The following is a 22363-nucleotide window of genomic DNA, read 5'->3' on the forward strand; positions in this document are numbered from 1 at the left end:
CACCTATTTTGAACTACAATATTTAATGATTGTACGAACAATGACAGTGAAACTATGGGTAGCTTGTGTGTGGGTGAAGTAATGTTTCAATGGTATTTCACAATCAATTAGTTTTTTGAACCAATGATTGTGCAAGTGCAAGATTTCTTTAAAGATATGAATGCACAATGCAGTGTTTTGAACATTGGACAGCCTGTGTTACAAGTGATGACCATTTTGAGTTTTTTATCTAGAGTTTTGAAGGTTCTGAAATTAGTAGCAAAGTGATTGTAAAAAACTGTAAGATCAGCCCTAAAATGTTATGGAGTGCCACGGGGAGGCAGTCTTGAGGTGCACCCAGTCATTAAATGGTTCTTTGATTTCCCTGTGAGAGGATTAGTGTCCAAGATTTATGCTGAGCTGTTGCAAATATCCATAGGAGAACTCCCAATAGTAAAGAAATAGGAACGAGAGCTGAGCCCTGAGGGGAACACAATTAATTGGGAGACAGTTTGGGACAACATTTTCCATTGCTCCAAGGACCCAAATCACCAGTATATCCACTTCAACATATGTCATAGAACATATTGTACTCAGAAGAGATACGTTTAAAAAAAAGCCATTACCACTCCCTATTGTACGTTCGGTCAACCTGAACAAACTAGAACTTTCCTGCATATGGTCTTGGAGTGTGAACAGGTGCATGAGTTCTGGCATAAAACAACATCAATACTATCTGATGTGATAGGATATCTAATTCCTACTGACCCGATTGTTTTGTTACTTAACGATGACTCTAAATTACAGGAAGATTTGGCTAGCCGGCTCAACTGCAACCAAGAAAATGATAGCTAAATGCTGGCTCCCCCCCACTCGCTTCATATAAAACAGTAGTTAGCGTATTTTCTAGACATAGTTATGCTTGAGCTCTCTACAGCAAGGATTAACAAAGCCAAATCATCAACTATCAACCTATGGAAAAGCACAGCATCACAAATATCAGACCTGATGACCTCAGCGCCACAAGAACTAGAGGAGAGGGACTAGGCATAGTGTGATTTCTGATTGTTTGTTTAGTTTTCCTCGAGACCGCAGAGGGTGGGGGGTGGAAGAGGGTTTTTGTTCTTGTTTAACATTTGTTTCTTTGTTCTGTGCACCATCTAATATTACCTGGAACACATTGGTAACTTCACATGGAATTTGTTCTGTATGTCAGAATGATAAATGGTGCTTATAAAAAAATGTATCTTAAAAAAAGAAAAGAAATGGCGACCGCTGAGGGAGCTGCAAGGTATGGAAAGTGAAGCAGTGGTTGCAGTCTTTTTGTTATGTAAGTTATGTTTTTGTTTTGTTTATTTGGGAAGAGTCATTTGGGAAATGTCTAGGCAACGTTAGCAATTTATGTTGTGTTAATATTAGCCCAATGCTAACGTTAGCTTCACTGTCTATCTAGGCTAGTCTGCATTTTTCTTTTGTAGTTATGACAGGGATAATTCGATGTCCACACCATGGATACATGGATCGATGAGACAGGGTTCTTGCACTATTTTAAAAGTAAAATGTTATGCTTTTTAAGACCTTTTTAAGACCTCAACAAATATAATTTAAGACCCAAAAATGTCATAACAATTTCTTTGGAATACTCAATTTATTGCTTCTGTCAGTACCCGATCCGTTCCACCTGCACAATCAGTTCTGCGCATGTGCAAGATGACACGTATGCCATGACGTAGGCGCAGATGATAATGCTGCGTTTATGCCAACTCGAAATAACAGGCACCGCCCCACTGGTTACGTTGTTTCTGCAGCTAGATTCAGTCTAAAATAACGTTAAGTCAAACTTAATGGGAAAAGCAGGCTACAGCTAAATTAAGACATTACAGTAATAACAATAAAGACAAGTATTGAGTGATTGTATTTTAAATGAGCACAAGTAAAGTAGAACTGACGTAACAGCTGTTATATATGTTAACGTTTATTTTCAAGTTTTATTTTGAGGGTCTTTTAAAGTTTACATGCTGTCTCAGCTAGCGGTTAGCCGAATTAGCTGTTAGCTAAACTAACGTTAGCTTAACTGTGGAGGCTAACGGCAGACCGCTGCAATCAGCTAGCGGTTAGCCAAATTAACCGTTAGCTAAACTAACGTTAGCTTCCCGGTGGAGGCTAACGGCAGACCGCTATAATCACCTAGCGGTCCGCCGAATTAACCGTTAGCTACCGCTATAATCACCTAGCGTTAGCTGGAGGCTAGCATGTGAACATCTTGCGCATGCGCAGAAAGGATCGTGCAGGTGGAAGCGGTGCCGTTATTCCAAGGTGGTGGTGGAATGAACGCAGCATTATCATCTGCGCCTACGTCATGGCATACGTGTCATCTTGCACATAACGGATTGTGCAGGTGGAACGGATCGGGTACTGACAGCCTCCTACAATGGAAATCAGTTTTCCATTTGTTATCAATTATGTGCAATGTGTAAACTCTGCAAAAATACTTTTTCATGAGAGCTTTTTTCAAATTAGGAGACCTTATAATAACTAACAATAACACTTCCAACACTGTTTGGCCAATATAGATGTAAACACAATCAAAGTCCACAGTTGGCATTTTCCCTTTTTTTTCCCCATTTTGTTCCTTTGTGATGCAGAACAGTGCCAACATAACATACATAAATTGGATTACACTAAACACAATGCATTGTATGAAGGAACCATATAATACTAATAATAATACTTCCAACACTTAAAGTAGAGCTGGGCGATATGGCCTAAAAATAAAATTGTTAGGCGCAGATTTTTTCAAAACAAATCCGATTTAAAAATCGTTTTTTTTCTCCCTCTACTTAAAAAAATCAATCTGCAGATGACAAAGAAATTGTTCAAAACAAGTTTTATTTTGTTTTGACTCATACACACACATGGGGCATGTACCATTATGATTATTCATGCCAATTTTGTGGAAATATAAATTCGTTTGAGTTTTTTTTTTGGGGCTATATATTCAACAACAAAATGGATGCGTGAGATAAAGCTGTTTTCACACATACAGGCGGTAATTCACTTCTCGTTCCTCACTAAAAGTTCAAATAATTTTAACGTTATTGCGCAACCTTGCCCCTATTTTCACCTGTTGCCGAGTAACGTACGTTAACATCCCATGGTCTCTTGAATGTAGCATACCTGTAGCAAGCTCCTTCGTAGCGATAAAAACAAACGTCGAAGCAGAGCTCCGTGCTACACTGCGGCGATTGCAAGTTGTTTAAGCCGCTACAGACCTCCGTCACAGCTCGGTTGTATCAGCAGCATTTAGTAGATATGTTGAGCCGCAAAAGAATTCCTCAACACCGCCTCTGGTGCCCCGCATGGTGCTCCTTCAGGTCAGCTGTAGCTGGTGGTTCAGTTACCGAGAATAGGTGACTCTCAGCCGGGGACAGTGCACCGCGAGCGGCCGGTCATTTCGGCGGAGATTACGGATAAGTAAGTAATGAAACGACTGGTTAAGAAAATAATTAATGTTAGTCCCTGTCGCTGCCATGTTGTTTGTGTATCTCTATGGCAAACGCGCGGGGGAATGAGCCCGTTCGGAGCTACGGGAGCGTCGGCGGATGTTAAGGAGAAAATCGATTTTTCATTTAAACAAATCCACGTTGACTACACATTCGAGTTAATCGATAAAATCGATTTATCGCCCAGCCCTAACTTAAAGCAGTCTCCATCATAAATAAGCTCAATAATGAAAGTCCTCAAAACAGCCTGTCCCAAGCCAAAAAGTTGACAAATAATGTTCATGACTCTTAATGAGAGAAACCAATGAATAGAGAGGTCCATTGTTTTGTAACATCCCAAATTCTCCTCAAGACATGTGCAACAAGTGACAGCCTACATTAGCAGCTACATTTGTCCAACAACCCATAAAAATCACAATTCGGCATATTTAAACAAAATAAACCACACCCACCAACAGTTACACCTCTTAAACTCTGAACTAACGTGTTGTTACCCGTTAGATTGTAAAAGTGACCATAGACCTGTGACCTGACTGGAGCACATAACCAGTCCTCTGCCGACTCTGCCCGGAGTGGCAGCACTGAGCACCGGGGAAGTGTTGGTGTTTACACCGCTAGCATATGAGCTTTGGACCGCACTAACGGTACTCATTTTACACCACACCTAGTATGAATATGGGATCGTAACGTTACTTACACTGAAATGACCCAACGTGTCCTGGGCTCTGGGGTGACCCATAAACTCCAACCCATAGTAGCGGGAGATGACGTGGTGTGTGCCAGTCTCATCATCAGTAGCTAGTCCAGAACCGCAAATTAAGGTCCATTTGTTTGCCCTTTGTCATTTTATTCATGCTTTCGTCAAACATGACAATATATGGCTTCTCACTAACGCTGCACGATAGCTTCTTCTTGATGAATGAAGCGATGCCATATTTGGCGACATATGCCGTTTTATTTTCACCACAGGGTAATGACTTTGCAAGCTGCAAATCGGGGAACATGACAGCAAAGACGCCACGTATGTCCTCGTTAGATTTAAATGAATTGTGCCTCCGACTGAGAGGTGGCGTCTGAATTGTAACGTCGTTAGTTCGCGCTACAAACAATGCAGGAATTAGCCTGGCCCTGCTATGGCTAGCTGCTGCCACGTACCGCTGGTGCTTTCCTCCTTTCATATGCGACTCGACGGCTTTGAGCCCCATGGTCCCTAATGAAAAAGTCTTTTTGCAGAATTTACACATTGCCTCGTTGTTTTCAGCCCGCGCCAACCACCTCCTAAATACATCCTCTTCCATCCACTTGTCCTTAAATTTGCTCTTCCCCATCTTCTTTGCATGTTGAACCCATTGACATATATAAAAAGGTTGAACCCGCTGAACCTCACTTCGACAACTGCGTAATGGCGGCACGCAGCCCGACGTCAGCGTCTGTAGCCGACATACCGTAAAACAGCCATTAATCGCGGAGACTCTCATTTCACACCATGCTAAATTAATTAACTATTAGATTTACGGTGGGCCACTGTGCTTTCCCATTGTCATTAAGCGCACCTGCTGAAATTTTAATACCTACAGCAACTTCATTGTAAATTTAAGACAATTTAAGACCTTAATTACCCAGATTTTAATTTAAGACATTTTAAGACTTTTTATAAGGATCCGCGGGAACCCTGTGAGACCACCTCTCCCTGCAGTGTCAATTATTGTTTCACAGTCTCTATGTGACCGGTGAGTAACGTTAGGTCAATAGCTTGATGCAGAAGGGAACATTGATTACAATAACTGTTCTCTTTTGATAGGCAATACATACACATAGTTTATCAATGATATGGGTACTAAATATTTGCGGCAGAGAAATGGTAACTCATCAATCAATCAAAATGTATTTGTATAGCGCTTTACAACAACCGGCAGGTATCCAAAGTGCTTCACATCAGGAACTAAGAATAGAACATATCTTGCAATAAAAAGAATGAAACGTAGAAAAGCGTAAAATCATAAAAGGTTACATAGAAACAGGAAGAGGAAATTGTCACACCACTACTGCGTATTAAAAGCCATTCTAAACAGGTAGGTTTTGAGTTCAGACCTGAAAAGAGCTACATCTGTAATTGTGCGAATATCAGGGGGTAACTTGTTCCAGAGTCTCGGGGCAGCAACTGCAAAAGCCTGATCACCCCACCGTTTGTACCTTGACCTTGGGACTTCTAAAACCAGTTGATTAGAAGACCACAAAGACCGGCTCTGCTCACGCAGGGTTAAAAATCTCGGATAAGTACTCTGGGGCCAGGCCATTAAGGGCCTTAAAAACAAACAATAAAATCTATTCTAAAAACGCACAGGGAGCCAATGTAGGGTGTAAAGAACGGGAGTGATGGGTGCATGTCTAGATGTATTTGTTAAAAACCGAGCAGCAGCATTTTGCACAAGTTGAAGGCGTGAGATGGATGTTTGATTCAAACCATCATAAAGAGCATTACAGTAATCCAACCTTGAACTAATAAAAACATGGAGGAATGGCTTAACTTTAGCTAGGAGACGGAGCTGGAAAAAGCTCATTCTAACAATATTGCTGATTTGCTTGTCAAATTTCATGTTGCATTCAAAAGTAACCCCCAAATTTCTGACAGCTGGCTTAAAGTATGAAGCCAGAACTCCCAAACTCAAAGATGGACCGTTTGTCGTGGCTGAAGTACTGAAGATGATACACTCAGTTTTATCTTCGTTCAAGTTAAGAAAGTTTTGTGACAGCCACAACTTAATATCATTAATACAACTAAGCAGGGAGTGTAGTGCGACACTGTCATTCGGTTTCCTAGGCAAATACAGTGCCTTGCGAAAGTATTCGGCCCCCTTGAACTTTTTGACCTTTTGCCACATTTCAGGCTTCAAACAAAGATATAAAACTGTAATTTTTTGTGAAGAATCAACAACAAGTGGGACACAATCATGAAGTGGAACGAAATTTATTGGATATTTCAAACCTTTTTAACAAATAAAAAAACTGAAAAATTGGGCGTGCAAAATTATTCAGCCCCCTTAAGTTAATACTTTGTAGCAACACCTTTGCTGCGCCGATTACAGCTGTAAGTCGCTTGGGGTATGTCTCTATCAGTTTTGCACATCGAGAGACTGAAATTTTTGCCCATTCCTCCTTGCACAACAGCTCGAGCTCAGTGAGGTTGGATGGAGAGCATTTGTGAACAGCAGTTTTCAGTTCTTTCCACAGATTCTCGATTGGATTCAGTTCTGGACTTTGACTTGGCCATTCTAACACCTGGATATGTTTATTTGTGAACCATTCCATTGTAGATTTTGCTTTACGTTTTGGATCATTGTCTTGTTGGAAGACAAATCTCCGTCCCAGTCTCAGGTCTTTTGCAGACTCCATTAGGTTTTCTTCCAGAATGGTCCTGTATTTGGCTCCATCCATCTTCCCATCAATTTTAACCATCTTCCCTGTCCCTGCTGAAGAAAAGCAGGCCCAAACCATGATGCTGCCACCACCATGTTTGACAGTGGGGATGGTGTGTTCAGGGTGATGAGCTGTGTTGCTTTTACGCCAAACAAAACGTTTTGCATTGTTGCCAAAAAGTTTGATTTTGGTTTCATCTGACCAGAGCACCTTCTTCCACATGTTTGGTGTGTCTCCCAGGTGGCTTGTGGCAAACTTTAAACAACACTTTTTATGGATATCTTTAAGAAATGGCTTTCTTCTTGCCACTCTTCCATAAAGGCCAGATTTGTGCAGTATACGACTGATTGTCCTATGGACAGAGTCTCCCAGCTCAGCTGTAGATCTCTGCAGTTCATCCAGAGTGATCATGGGCCTCTTGGCTGCATCTCTGATCAGTCTTCTCCTTGTAGGAGCTGAAAGTTTAGAGGGACAGCCGGGTCTTCGTAGATTTGCAGTGGTCCGATACTCCTTCCATTTCAATATTATCGCTTACACAGTGCTCCTTGGGATGTTTAAAGCTTGGGAAATCTTTTTGTATCCAAATCCGGCTTTAAACTTCTCCACAACGGTATCTCGGACCTGCCAGATGTGTTCCTTGTTCTTCATGATGCTCTCTGCGCTTTAAACGGACCTCTGAGACTATCACAGAGCAGGTGCATTTATACGGAGACTTGATTACACACAGGTGGATTCTATTTATCATCATTAGTCATTTAGGTCAACATTGGATCATTCAGAGATCCTCACTGAACTTCTGGAGAGAGTTTGCTGCACTGAAAGTAAAGGGGCTGAATAATTTTGCACGCCCAATTTTTATTTGTTAAAAAGGTTTGAAATATCCAATAAATTTCATTCCACTTCATGATTGTGTCCCACTTGTTGTTGATTCTTCACAAAAAAATTACAGTTTTATATCTTTATGTTTGAAGCCTGAAATGTGGCAAAAGGTCAAAAAGTTCAAGGGGGCCGAATACTTTCACAAGGCACTGTAAATTTGCAAATCATCTACATAACAGTGAAAAGACAAGTTGTGCTTTCCTATAATAGCCCCCAACGGCAACATAAATAAAGAAAACAGGATTGGGCCAAGAATTGAACCCTGGGGTACCCCACAAGAGAGAGGAGCAGTTGACGAGGAGCAGTCACCAATCATGACAGAAGCTCCTATTGGCAAAATATGAGCTAAACCATTGAAGTGCCGAGCCTCGGATACCTACACACTGATCAAGGCGAGAGAGGAGGACTGCATGGTCTACCGTATCAAATGCCGCTGTGAGGTCCAATAGCACTAAAACAGCAGGATTCCCGGCATCTACAGACAAGGCAATATCATTGTGCACTCTAAGCAGTGCAGACTCAGTGCTGTGACGTGATCTGAAACCAGATTGAAATTTTTCAAGCACAGAGTTCTGTTGCAAAAAGGCTTCCAACTGTATAAAAACAACTTTTTCCAAAACCTTTGACAGAAAAGGCAGATGAGAAACTGGTCTAAAATTGGACAACACTGTAGGGTCAAGATTAGGCTTCTTACCATGACCAAACAAATTTGCCTAGCTAGCTACGACACATATCATAACTCAGCCAAATTACTTGTTATCAGCAAAGTACTTAAGATATTTGTTCAACATCCCACTACGATGCTCTGTACCAAATTTGGCGAAGATCGCCGATAAGGGGGCGCTATAATCAATGTTTATTTGTTTTGGCCAATAACAATTCATTTAAATGGGAAATTTGCAATATCTCTGCCACAGTAAATGCTATCAACACAAAACTTGTGATGCTTGTTCGGCATGGCACTCCGAGGCTCTGTACCAAATTTTCTAAAGATCAACCCCTTCTGAGGTCGAGCATGTTGTATACAACATGAGGTACAAACAGATGTGATGCTCGTTCGGCATGCCACTCTGAGGCTCTGTACCAAATTTGGCCAAGATCGGCCATTAGGGGGCGCTGTATCTAACGTAGACCAGTCTTGGCCCTTTCTTCAAAAGTTTTAGAACACCCCAATTTTTTTTGTTTTTATTGATATTTTAGCAGTTCAAGTCCAATGAATAGCTTTAAATGGTACAAAGGTAAGTGGTGAACTGCCTGAGGTTAAAAAAAAAAAAGTAAGGTTACCCAAAACTGAAAAATAATTTACATTTCAGTATTTTACAAAAAGGCCTTTTTCAAGGAACAAGAAATGGGTTAACAACGTAAAGTTCTGCTGCAATGGAGGTTGATCAAGCTTTGAAAGTTGGTACTGCCAATTCCCACAGGTGTTCCAACTTGTCTGGATTACTTACAACCCCTCTGTTTGTATAAAAGTATTGTTGGAACACACTGTGGTACCGTACCCTCGTGAGCATTATATGAACAGTATTGTACTGCAGAAAGTAGTGTGTTGCTATAAAAATGGCGGGAAAAAGGCAATTAACAATGTAAGAGAGACAGACCATCATAACACTTAAGAATGTTGGTCTTTCCTACAGAGAAATTGCGAAGAAAGTCAAGGTGTCCGTGAGTACAGTATTCTTCACCATCAAAAGGCACTTAGAAACTGGGGGAAACTGACAGGAAGAGGTCTGGCAGACCCAAAGCCACAAAAGAATCAGAAGACAAGTTTCTGAGAGTCAACAGCTTGCGTGATAGGCGGCTCACAGGACAACAGCTTCAAGCACAGCTTAATAGTGGTCGTAATAAGCAAGTCTCAGTTTCAACTGTAAAGAGAAGACTTCGAGCTGCAGGTTTGATAGGTTGAGTTGCAGCAAGAAAGCCATTGCTAAGACGTCAGAATAAGAAAAAGAGGCTTGCCTGGGCCAAGAAACATCAACGTCAATGGTAGGGATGGGCATTCGATAAAATTTTCTTCGATCGTCGGGAGAATTAATGATCGACTATCGATAAATCATTACTATTTTTACATTAAAATTCATTTTAACAACTTTTTATAAATGAAAAATGCAATGAAAATACAAAAATACTGCGTGTCCCTTGATGAGATTTTAATTACAAGAAAAACAACTTGTGGCAGTTAAACTGGAGGTTATAGATATAGATTATAGATATAGATTATAGATGCGCTGCGGTGCTCTGAAGCAGCAGAACCTGCAGCTGCGAGCCGGTGTTCTTAAACAAAATTTAACTCAAAACTATCCAAGGCACGGGACAAAGCCTAATAAAAAATAACCAGTAGGCTAACTCACATACAACTTTACATGATCTGAGGTCAGACGCGACTGCTACCTGGTGACCGTCAGTCAAGCCGCGTTGCCGGGATGCACAGGTCACCTACCTCCGCGCTAACTTGGCCATCCCGGGGAACCTTATTCGTTTTCTTTGTAGTGAGTTTCTACCAGTCTGGTGATGGTACGTCGTGACGAAATGAGATATGCTGGTTCAAATATCCATGTCAATGAACTTGCAGGTCCCTTGGGTAATTTTCTCTGCTCGTTGTGCATCGCAGCTCCTCCATGCTAACGCCGAGTTTATGCTAGGTTGAGACTGAGAGCAGGATGCACCGCGGCCACTACCGACATTAACCAGGCTCGGATGCACTTTGTTTAATGGTAGGCTCACATCATGGGAGTCGTGGCCGTGTTTTACTTATACACCCCATCTCAGTGTTTGCAGTGAACTAAGTCGTTTAAAAAATAAAATTAAAAAAAAAATCTAAATGGTCCCACGCCACACTTCGCCTTGTCCTCTTCATGATTACTTTTGAAATCAAAACGGAAACTCGCAACCAGGTAACTGAGTATGAAGTCAAATATTGCCCCCGAGTGGTAAAATGTTTAACTGCTGCCACGCTGTGAAATTAATTTAATTGCTTCAAGACTCACAGTACGCAACCAGTATTAGTTTAATTGACAACAAATTAACGTCAGACGAAATTCTTAAAGTGCCCATATTATGAAAAAAAAATCACTTTTTCTGGGATTTGGAGTGTTCTTTTGTGTCTCTGGTGCTTCCACACACATACAAACTTTGAAAAAATCCATCCATGCTGTTTTGAGTGAGATACAGGTTTCTGAATGTGTCCTGCCTTCAGTCTCCTAGTGAGCTGTTCAAAATCGGCTTCGGACTGTGACGTCACAGTCCGAAATGAGCTGAGCTAACCACAACCTTTAGCTCGTAGCTAACGGTTAGCATGCTAACGCTAGCATGCTACGTCGTTCCCAATAGCAAAGCACTGCTACAACACACACAAGTTCACCATAATCTACAAAAGAACTACTTACATGTGTGCCCTCATTTAGAAGTCTCCCAGCTAATCCTGCCTTGTAACTGACCAAAGTTGGAGAAACAGGCTCTCTTTTACTGTCTCTAGAGTTAGCTAGCTGACATGCTCTACATCTGAGCTACTGAGCATGTGCGAGTGCAATCAAAGATAGTAGTGAAGAAGAAGATGAAAAGAGGTCTCACTCTGTAGCTAAAACAGAAACCAGGTGAAAAGAGGATCTACAGCAGTGAGAGAGAGCTGTGCAGTACAACAAAAATATGGTGTTTTTAGAAAATTCAACCATGTAAACCTATTCTGGTACAACCTTAAAATACAGTTATGAACCTGAAAATGAGCATAATATGGGCACTTTAATAATCAATTATTGATCATCGAGTAATCATGTCCATCCCTAGTCAATCGACTACTGAAGACTGGAAGAAGGTGCTATGGACTGATGAATCAAAATTTGAAATCTTCAGTTCATCACGCAAGATTTTTGTACGCCGTCGAGTAGGCTAAAGGATGGCTCCTCAGTGTGTGACATCAACTGTCAAACACGGAGGAGGAAGCGTGATGGTCTGGGGCTGTTTTGCTGGATCCACGGTCGGTGATTTGTACAGAGTGAAAGGCACCCTCAACCAAAACGGCTACCACAGCATTTTACCATACCATGCAGTACTCTCTGGTATGCGCCTAGTTGGTCAGGGGTTCATCCTACAGCAAGATAATGACCCAAAACATAAGTCCAAGCTATGCCAGAACTACCTTAGGAAAAAAGAACAAGATGGTAAGCTTAAAAACATGGAGTGGCCAGCACAGTCACCAGACTTGAACCCCATTGAGCTGGTTTGGGATGAACTGGACAGAAAAGTGAAAGCAAAGCAACCTACAAGTGCCACACATTTATGGGAACTTCTGCAACAGAGTTGGGAAGAACTTTCTGAAGAATATTTGATGTCCATTGTAGAAAGAATACACAAGTGTGTTCAGCTGTTATATCTGCCAAAGGGGGCTCCTGGCTAACTAAAAATTAGTACAAAATTTAGGTATATATTTAAATTTGATTCCATGATTTCTTTTTTAACTTAAATTGTTCATTTGTTATATTTTTCATTTCAGAGTACAATAAGACATTGAACTGCATGAATTTCAATAAAAACCTGAAATAATTGGGGTGTTCTAAAACTTTTGACCAGTAGTGTACGTCACAACCAAACGTTACCATAACCAAGCAATTGGTTATGGCAGATCCAGAGTAGCTCTGGGCAGATCCAATAGTTTTAAACTTCAACAGAGTACCCGCCTTCAAGGAAGTTAACGCTTGTCAATGGAGAGAGGCCAGACTTTCTGTACAAATGAAATGTACTAGAGTCTGGCAGGACCAGGCTACCGCAGACCTTGTGGATCACACCTCTCAATATTCACCAACGTTTGCCTCCCCACGTAACACTTTGGGTCCCGCTTTGGTGTGCTCCCCGGGTCATCGGGGGCGAGTGGCGCACTTCCCCGGAGCGTCAGGGGCGACTGGCATCGGAGGCTTGGGCCCCGTCATAACTGCTTGCATTTCTAGTTAGCATTTACAATGTTAAATTTCACCGCTATGCTGATGATACCCAGCTATATGTACCTGAACAGCCAAAAAACCTTTCCCAACTCCTAAATTTAGAGGCATGTGTATCAGAAAGATGGATGGGTATGAACTTTCTGCTGTTAAATGCTGATAAAACAGAGCTATTAGTAGTAAAACCAGCCAAACATTGTCACTTGTTTAAGAATCTGTGTATTAATATTGATTTGTTGAGATTGAGATTGTTGTACCATCTTTGAAAGCTCGAGCATCAGACACCTTGGTGTGATTTTGGATCCTCGCCTGACATTCCAGTCTCACATCAAGGCTATTACCAAGACAGCATTTTTCCATCTAAGTAACACTGCATTGCATCATTTTGTGATGCTGTAACAGTAATCCATGCATTTGTGTCTTCCTGACTTGATTACTGTAATCTCCTTTTTTCTGATCTTCCAAATTGTGCCACTAGAGGCCTTCAACTTGCTCAGAATACTGCTGCCAGAATCCTGACAAAGAAATAGAAAATATGATCACATTACACCCGTTGCGGCCTCTCTTCACTGGCTCCCAGTGCAAGCTAGAGCTGATTTTAAGGTTCTTCTTTTAACACGTAAAGCCAGGGCTCCAGACTGTGACCAAATGGTCGCATTTTGCGACCAAAATTCGACAGTGTGCGACTAAATTTTACATCCAGTCGCACATGTGCGACCAGTAAATTTTCCCCTTTTGACACGTTAAAACATTGAAATTTCAGAACCTGAGAGCTCGCAAGCTTATCTGTCCTCTGAAAATGGACGAGAGCAGAGCTCTGACACAAACACACACACTCACGCAGAGCTGCAAACTAAGTCAGTTCTGCAGTTTTGCTGAAGTCACAGTGAGTCACGGAAATGCCGATAAAGTGGTTTCAAGTGTGGTTACAGTTTTTCATAACTTCACGCAGACAGCGTTTGCTGCGATATGATATTAATGGCGAGCCGAAAGCGGTCGCGGTGCTGTTGATGTTACACTTCCTCGGAGACGAGCAGGCACAACAGTGGTTTCTATGCCCTGGTGACTGACAGGCTGAGGTTGTAAGGCAAGGCAACTTTATTTCTACAGCACCTGTCAGTAACAAGGCAATTCAAAGTGCTTTACATGAAACATTGAAGAGCAATTAAAAACGTCATGATGAAAATAAAACAGGCTAAAAAAATATACAAATACAATAATAAACAAAATATATATATATATTTTTTACTGTCATGACAGCAATGGGGCTGTCAGTTTACCTTATATGTTGCATCTTCAAAAGTGACACTAAATTTGAAATAGCACATTGTAATTTCTGCATCTATTATGAAAGTATTTATTAGTAATACAGTGGAAATTAGTAGAAATGTGAATATTTGGTTAGCATGTTGATTTACGGTGTGTGCCCCTAAATTTTCTGGTTGTGCCCCTAAAATTTTCAGTTGGGGGCCACTGTGCTCCTAGTGAAAAAAGTTAGTCTGGAGCCCTGAAAGCCCTGCATGGACTCGCACCACCGTATTTATCTGAGGTTATTACACCATATACAGTACATTGGCACGCACTCTCTGCTCCCTTGATGCTTGTCTCCTGGTCATTCACCTAGTAAACTAAAAATCTGTTAGTTATAGACCATTCTCCTACAGTGCCCCTCATCTTTGGAACGGGGTGCACAATTCAGAAAATGTCACGATTCAATATCGATTTTTTCTTCCACACGCTACTGAGGCTTCTGTTTGCGAAATGAATAAATTGTTCAATTGCCAATATGTCTTGTTTCTTCAAACTTCAATCATCCAATCCACCAAACGAGTCAATGGCAGAATAAGCTGTTTGGCATTGGCAGAGAAGATTTGGCAAATTTTTCATAGGCGCAACCCACGCACTCAGCACTGCTGCTCATCCCACAAATGCATGGTCCTTCGTGATACGAATGAGAATCTATCTAGCCTCCCACTACAAGTTAGAAGTAGGGCTGTGATGATAACCGCATCACCGCAATACCGGCGGTGACGTGCCACTACCGCGGTCATGACGTCATCACCGCATTTTTTATTTTTTTTTTACCTTTAGCTCGCGTAACTTACAGGAGAACAGATATTGTGTGATATGACATAATGAAACCAATAATCATTGTGTAGAGTTTATGGAGAAAAAAAAAAAACGCAAGTTGCCCGTCACTTCAGCTTTGCACATGAGGATGGACAGTCCATTGAGCTGAGGTGGACGTGGACACATTAACGTTAACGCTGCAGTGTTTACCAGTGCACATTAACCTAGCAGCTAGCGGAGTTTCCTTCTGCTTATAGCTTAATCCTGACAAAACTGAACGGTTGAATCTCAGCCTGCATGCACGTTTTTTTAGCTTAAACAGAGCAGCTTTTATTGGTTATCTTAGAGCACTCTGTCTGCTCAGCTGCTAAGACCGCTATGCTGCGGAGCGTCTTTCCTTGGTATTGTCGGCAAATCTTTTTTTTTTCTTTTTACTTTATTGACAATAGAGCTTTCTGAACTGTCTGTGGAATAGATCAACGGAGATGAGAGAAAGCAGAGTGGCCATAAATGACAGCAAAACACAGTAAAGACTCTCACACTGAGCTGAAATGGAAACACTATGCTACGCACGGAGTGCCCGGTGGGCTGGTGGATGTCCTGCATAGGATAGATCATGCCTTCGCAGCGAAAGGTTTAGATTATTTCCCCCTCAAAATAGGTAATTGAGCACTGTAGTGGTTATGACCATATCAGTGACTATGTAACTACATGGAAACGGGATAAACGATGTCTGTGGCTTGCACAGTAATAGCGTTACTGAAGCTTAGCTGTTGCATCGCGCTGTCTCCTGGGAATTCAGTTGTAGCAGAAAAAGGTAAACTGTAGTGTGCAGATTGGAGCGTAGTGTGTGAAGAGTGAAAAGCGGAGTTGTTTATAAGGGAAGAAGCTTGGAGTATGAAGAATATAGCAGATATAGCTACAACACACGGAAGATCCTTTTGAGTTTGATGGTCGTCCTTATTTATTCGAACCCGAGTATACAGACGAAGAACTAGCACAACTCACAAGAGTTGGAAAGAACGAGACTGACAGAGGGGAAACAGGCAGATGAACTTGCTGCTCCAAGCACAAGCTAAAGCTAGCCTTCAGTAACTGGGAGACATAGCCACACCACCGGGCGCTCCGTGGATTTTTATTGGGATGATTATCACAGATGCCTGGCTGAATACACTCACCGGACGGCAGCTAGCAGCTAACGGCTAACAGGTATCTGGCTGTACACACTCACCAGAGGGCAGCTAGCAGCTAACAGCTACTAGCTACCGCACTACTGTTTTTTTTAGGGGGGAATACACTTCAAGACATGACATGACCTGTCCTCTGGAGGACATAGCCACACCACCACCGCTCCGTGGATTGTTATTGGGATGATTATCACAGAAGCCTGTCTGAATACACTCACCGGACGGCAGCTAGCAGCTAACGGCTATCAGGGCAAGCTAGCTATTGGCAGGATCGAGACAGGGACCAGGGTAGGTGAATTTAAACAATGTCTGAGTTGAAAACGCATCTTGTTGACACGTAAGGGCCCTGTTCATGTGGCACATACATATTAATTGCATTTTGTGTCTGTTAAGAGGCACAAAGTGACTCTAAAACTTGCCCCGAGCACTGCCGTTTTAGCTCAGGGGACGCTTGTAGTACGTAGCTGCAGCTTCTCAGTGTTACCTGCACTGATTCGGGTCGGGGTTTTTTCTATCGAAAGTACTCGCGTAGCTATAGCGATCAAGATTAACGTAAAAAATTGGCCGGAATTCTCCTTTAAGCCGATGTTTATCGGGGGGTAACGGCCATTCACTTTACCGGCGGTATTGACAACAGATAAAGCCACTGTGTCTTGAGAAGCTCAAGCTTGTTGTTTCATTGTTTACTTTACATCATCTTTGCTATCTCTTTTTCCTCTCGCTTTTCCTCACAGCAGCACTCATACGCTGCTCTCCGTTACCGCTTGCTCTCCACACGGGCACTGACGTCAATCACTTAAGGCCCCCTGCCATTCTCGCTCTAATTTACGCTACTCTTGTAATGGGGTTGCGGTTAACCGCCATACCGCGGTGATATGTTGCTTCGTCACCGCGATAAAAAAAAATACTATACCGTCACAGCCCTAGTTAGAAGCTCACTCAGTTGACATCAGTGTTTTCTTTAGGATTTTTTTTTTTTTTTATTAAACTATTTCTCATCCTATTTTATGGTACAACTGGTATTCCTAACAAATTGGGCCTAGGCCTCATACCATATAATTGTGCAAATTTACTTAATTTATACCTAGTCCTAGGTCAGGGGTCATGAGGGCCAGAATACAACCAGCATCATCATCAAGAATGAAGAAGTGAACATAAAAATTGCGTCATTCACGTGCATATTAAGTAGCCACATTGGTTGGTTTTGGTCTTATAATACATCCATAAATGCTCCAGCAGAGGATGGTTAGTTTAGCCAGCAGTTAAGTTTACAAGAATTTGTCCAAATTTCAAGATTTGAGAAAACTAAGATAAACAGACTAAACACCGACAGCTTTTGTTTTAGCTCGTTTGTCAAAATTCGCTATTTAGAGTAGAGCAGCGTTTGTGTAAACAGCACGGTGGACGAGAGTGGACTGGCCAGACAGATCAGATTGAAATCTCTAATATTATCTTACCTCCAGCGGCCGACAATCCAATGAGCGCCCGCTGGTCTGGTGGAAAAGTCATGCCTTCGTTTTTCTTACTCAAAGCTTCTTCCCTTGTGAACACCTCCACTCTCTTCATACACTACGGTCAGATCTGCACACTGCCGTTTGCCTTTTCCTGCTACAACTGAATTCCCACGGTACTTCAGCAAGAGACTAGAGCTAGCCTTCTGTAACACTATTACTTTACAAGGATCAGACATAATTTGGCCCGTTTCCATATAGTTACATAGTCACTGATATGGTCATAACCACTACAGTGCTAAATTACCTATTTTTGCCGCGAAGGCATGACTTGTCCTCCGGAGGACATCCACCAGACCAGCGGGCGCTAATTGAATTGTTGTCGGCTGCGGGAGGCGAGGAAGCAGAGGCGAGGGTGCCGGACGGGCCTGCTAGCCTGGCTAAGGAAACTACCACACAGTTCGCCACTGCAAAGACTCCTACTCACCAACGCCAGATCCATGTCACACACAATAGATGAGCTACAAATACACACGGAACGGCTGCGTGATGATTACCACAGAAGCCTGGCTGAACACATTCCTGGATGGCAGCTATCAGCTAGCGGCAGGATGTTTGAGTTGAAAACACATCTTGTTATCAGGTAAGAGCCCTGTTCGTGTTGCACAGACATTTTAATTGCATTTTGTGTCTGTTAAGAGGCACAAAGGCACTATTTATCTTATGCCCCCAAAACTGCCATTTTAACAAAGTAAGCTCTGGGCATTAGCTTCAGCAGCTCCATGTTGCTAGCACAGATTCGGCTTGTTTTTTTTTTGCTATTGACAGTACTCACGTACGTATATAGCGATCAAGATTAACGTAAAAATTGCCCGGAGTTCTCCTTTAAAGCTGTTCATTGCTTGTTCAATTGTTTTGTTGCTGTCTGTTATTTCTGCGTTCCTTTAATTTTAAAGTGCACTGAGACCATGGTGAATGTTGATTTTACACTTTAAATAAAATGCGATTGATTGATTCATGTTCGGGGTGGCAGGGATCAGCCAATCAGTGCCTTTGTTTTGTTTTGTAGAAAATACATGTGCTGACTCAAGGTTTCATTTTTGGAGTTAGAGAAATACATGGTGGATATCATAAAATGTACTAACTGCGGTCTAACTGTACGTACACACCGCCACCGACTTGAGCTTCTAAAGTTACCGGAAGCCATTCATTTTTAATGGAAGCTGGCTTCTCTCAGCTGCAAGGAGCGGCAAATCTGTCGAGGTCGCGTTTTGAGCGACCAGAGCGTCAATCAGAAAGTTGAACTTTGGTCAACTTTATGGTAATGAGCTATGACGCGGTTCAGCGGCAAACGCCAGCAACTAATCGGAATATAGACGTCCTTCGCGCTGGCTGATTCTGGAGAAACATACGATGTAAACTTTTGTTCCTACAAAAACATTAGTTCCGTGAAAATGAAGGAAAAGCTCATAATCGCCGTTGCTGGGTTCCCCATCATTTATAGTATAGGGACCAGTTAACGTTACCTGCCGGTCACCTCGTCTCTAAACAGTCCACTCGCAGTGAAGTCCTGCACAGGTCAACAGCTGGCGGCTGCTCGCTTTGCCTGCATTCTGCTGCGGTTCAACGGCTAACGAGTGAACTAACTGCTAACAGACACCGCTGCGACCAACAAACAATACAAATTCTGTCATTATATAGGTCATATATAAAAAGGTTTCTAGTGTCAATATATTCGCCGTGCAGTGGCTGCTTGTGCTTTTTCTTCAATCATGTGTTGAACACGATTGAAGAATGCTGCCACGTCAGAGCGGCCCCGTACTTTTTGACAAGCGTCCTTGACAGGGTGGCCAGAGCTTCTTTGCAGCTCAAGTCAGCGGCGGTGTGTACGTACAGTTAGAGTCATGCATTCATGTGTGCATTTATAAACATTTGAGTAGACTGGTATGAATATATTTAGATATGCATTTGGGTGTGTTAAGTTTATTTTCACGTTTATCAGTTGTAATGTGCTTAGGTTACATTAGCATAAAAGTCAGCTAGCTGCATGCAAACACTCACAACGGTATTATTGTGCTCACATGTACTCCCGTAATATTGTATATGATTATTATTGGAGTGCTCGCAATGGCTGTGTAACGTGGACCTATGTTTGAGTTACTGTCTCTCAGATTACAGCAGCAAGGAGGCTGTTTGATTTAAAGGTCCCATGACATGGTGCTCTTTGGATGCTTTTATATAGACTTTAGTGGTCCCCTAATACTGTATCTGAAGTCTCTTTGCTGAAATCCAGCCTTGGTGCAGAATTACAGCCACTAGAGCCAGTCCCACAATGAGCTTTCCTTAGGATGTGCCATTTCTGTGTCTGTATTGAGGAGGGGGGAGGGGTGTGGCCTTGACCAACTGCCACTTCTCTCTCTCTCTCTCTCTCTCTCTCTCTGGGCAAAGCAGAGAAAGGGGAGGTAACCTTGCTCCTTATGACCTCATAAGGAGGAGATTCCAGATCAGCCCATCTGAGCTTTCATTTTCTCAAAGGCAGAGCCACCATCACTGCGTCTGGAGCTAAGCTAGATTGTGACTGGTTTAAAGTAATGCAAACTACCCAAGGCGTCTCTTTCTCCAATCCTGGAATGTATGTGTGTGGTGAAGCCAGACCCTACTGTGGAGGTCTCGCAATGCGAGACTATGCGAGCTCTAATCAGTAGTCACAGTAAGCTTCTTTCAATCTTCCCTGTACTAAACCACCATTTTACTGTCAGGCTTGTACATCATTTAATTTAATAAAGAGTTGAAGAGATGGGAAAAGCACCCCGAGCTAGCTAGCTTGCTATCTGACATTTATCCACAATAACTTCCATTTTTGATTCTCTTAAAAAGGTCTGGAAAATACCAGGCCACCAGGAGGTGCGCTCAGCCATGCAGCCTTTTTTCCAGTGGGCACTCGTGGTATTGCAACGTAAAATCGGCAAAAAGGTTTCTCCCCATAGGCCACCCTTGTAACGGAGACGTTGTAAAACTCATGCTGGGACACTTCGGACTGCAAAAAAGGTTGATTATGACTCCATTATATACAAAAAATAATTCCACAGACGTTTTGGATTTGAAAAACTTACCTCGAGTTCCACAATAAAAAGTCCATAGGCTGAGCAGGAACTTGCGGACGGGGCCAGCGGGAGAGAAACTATTGTGCATATTCAGTGGGCCGCATATCACAAAAGTAAACCCGGAAGCTTGGAAACTTTTTTGCCGTGTGAGCCATGCCAGCAACTCCGTTGGACTAAACAGGCACCATTTTGAGATAGGTATGCAGTTATTATTATACATCCATGGAGATTACAGGTCAACAAAACTAACCAAAAACAGACGGTTTACTTGATTTCTAAGAACAAAGAAACCTATAGCCTACTGGTGTCACAATTTTCTTTTTAATTACATAAAATACTAAAATAAACAAACTAGCCAATAAGGGCTAAGCTACAAAAACGTGCGCAAACCTACGTCGTACTATAGCTCTCGAGCGCCCCCCTAACGAACGCGCCAACAAGACTCATTTAATTTGTAGAACACTGCGCTCCAGAACACCTAAACTATAGCCAGATACACATTAATGTAACCGCTGCATAAAGCCTAATTTACAACTTTTAGTGATTTTTATGAAAGACGTCGCCATTTTTCACACAGACTTGTAAACTGCCAGCGACAAGCCTTCCTCGCCAAACACTCTCCCAGCAATCTTTCCTCTGTCTGAGCAGCTACTAGTTATAGAGGCACCCACAGACCCTCCAGCCAGCACCGGCATGGCCCCTCAGCTCGCCAGACATTATCCGACGTATTTGCTGAGTCGGAAACGTTAAGGTAACCAACGTGAATGAAAGCGCTCCACAAAAAAGCGGAATTACCTTTTAACGGCGCTGTTTCGGCATCCTCCGGTCGCCGCTGTGCCGACGCTTCACAGTAAAATGGCTGCAACAACAGCGGTGTGGATGACAGACCAGGGAAGAGAGGCGGAGGCAGCCGGGGAGAGAGGAGAGGGGGCGGGCTCTGTTAACCCCGCCGAGGGGTGGGGGTGGGGAACGGGCACAAGTGACTGAAAAATATGCTTAGGTCCAACCAGAAAAATCCCTTCTGAAACAAAATCCACAATAAATCCCAAGAGAATCAAAATATATTTTACGGCATTTCACATCACAGTATTAATTTGAACAGTGGCCCTCTCAAGCAAGAAACCTAAGTACGTTATGACGTCACGGATGGGCGGGGTTTATGCCTATTTTTGTGTTTGTGACTAAAATTCTTCGCTCCAACAACCAACCAACCAGCCATCTTGGTGACCTTAGAGATTATCAGTGGTGGAATGTAGCCTACTTAGCTACATTTCCTTAAGTACTGTACTCAACTACATTTATTTGACAGCATAGTTAGGCTGCTAGTTACTCTGCCGATTTTGATTGTTAATACACAATCTAAATCAACCAATACATTATGATTATTTTAGGTTAAACTACCCAGCAGTAGCCCTATATTAGACAATTAAAACCACTTTTAACAGCTGCAACATTAAAGAGATGTGCAAATTAATTCATCAATAATTATAATCCAGTAATATGTTTATGATGCTGAAATGGGCCATTCTGCATAATGAGTAGCCTACTTTTACTTTTGGTACTTGAAGTATATTTTGATGCAAATGCTTTTGTACTGTTACTTAAGTAAAGTTTTGAGTGTAGGACATTTACTTGTAACAAGAGTATTTCTATGCTTAAGGTATTGCTACTTCTACTTGAGTACAAGATCTGAATATTTCTTCCACCACTACTGATTATAGTTGATATATTGGTATAGCTACAATTATTTTTTGTAGCCTACAGCTAGTATAACATAGCAATTTTCACTCAGATTATATGTTCCTAAGCATAAACGTAGATTAGTTTGTTTATTTTTTTTGG

General features: G+C 42.1%; 1 protein-coding gene across 2 annotated transcripts in view; it reads right to left on the reverse strand.

The window, feature by feature from the left end:
* ccdc71 (coiled-coil domain containing 71) overlaps positions 1-21443 on the reverse strand; it is a 33730-nt gene extending 12287 nt beyond the window's left edge. The window contains exon 1 of one of the 2 annotated variants that reach the window (XM_039797284.1): positions 21317-21443. Coding sequence is in view for 1 of the 2 variants with exons in the window: in XM_039797283.1 (XP_039653217.1) it covers positions 20531-20556 (26 nt within the window). In the remaining variant the exon portion in view is untranslated. Of the gene's footprint in view, positions 1-20530; positions 20855-21316 lie in introns of those variants that run through there. The other variant, XM_039797283.1, reaches the window with a different exon arrangement.
* Positions 21444-22363: the final 920 nt, after the last annotated feature.

The sequence above is a fragment of the Perca fluviatilis genome, chromosome 4, assembly GCF_010015445.1.
Source record: "Perca fluviatilis chromosome 4, GENO_Pfluv_1.0, whole genome shotgun sequence".
NCBI classification, from domain to species: Eukaryota; Metazoa; Chordata; class Actinopteri; order Perciformes; family Percidae; genus Perca; species Perca fluviatilis.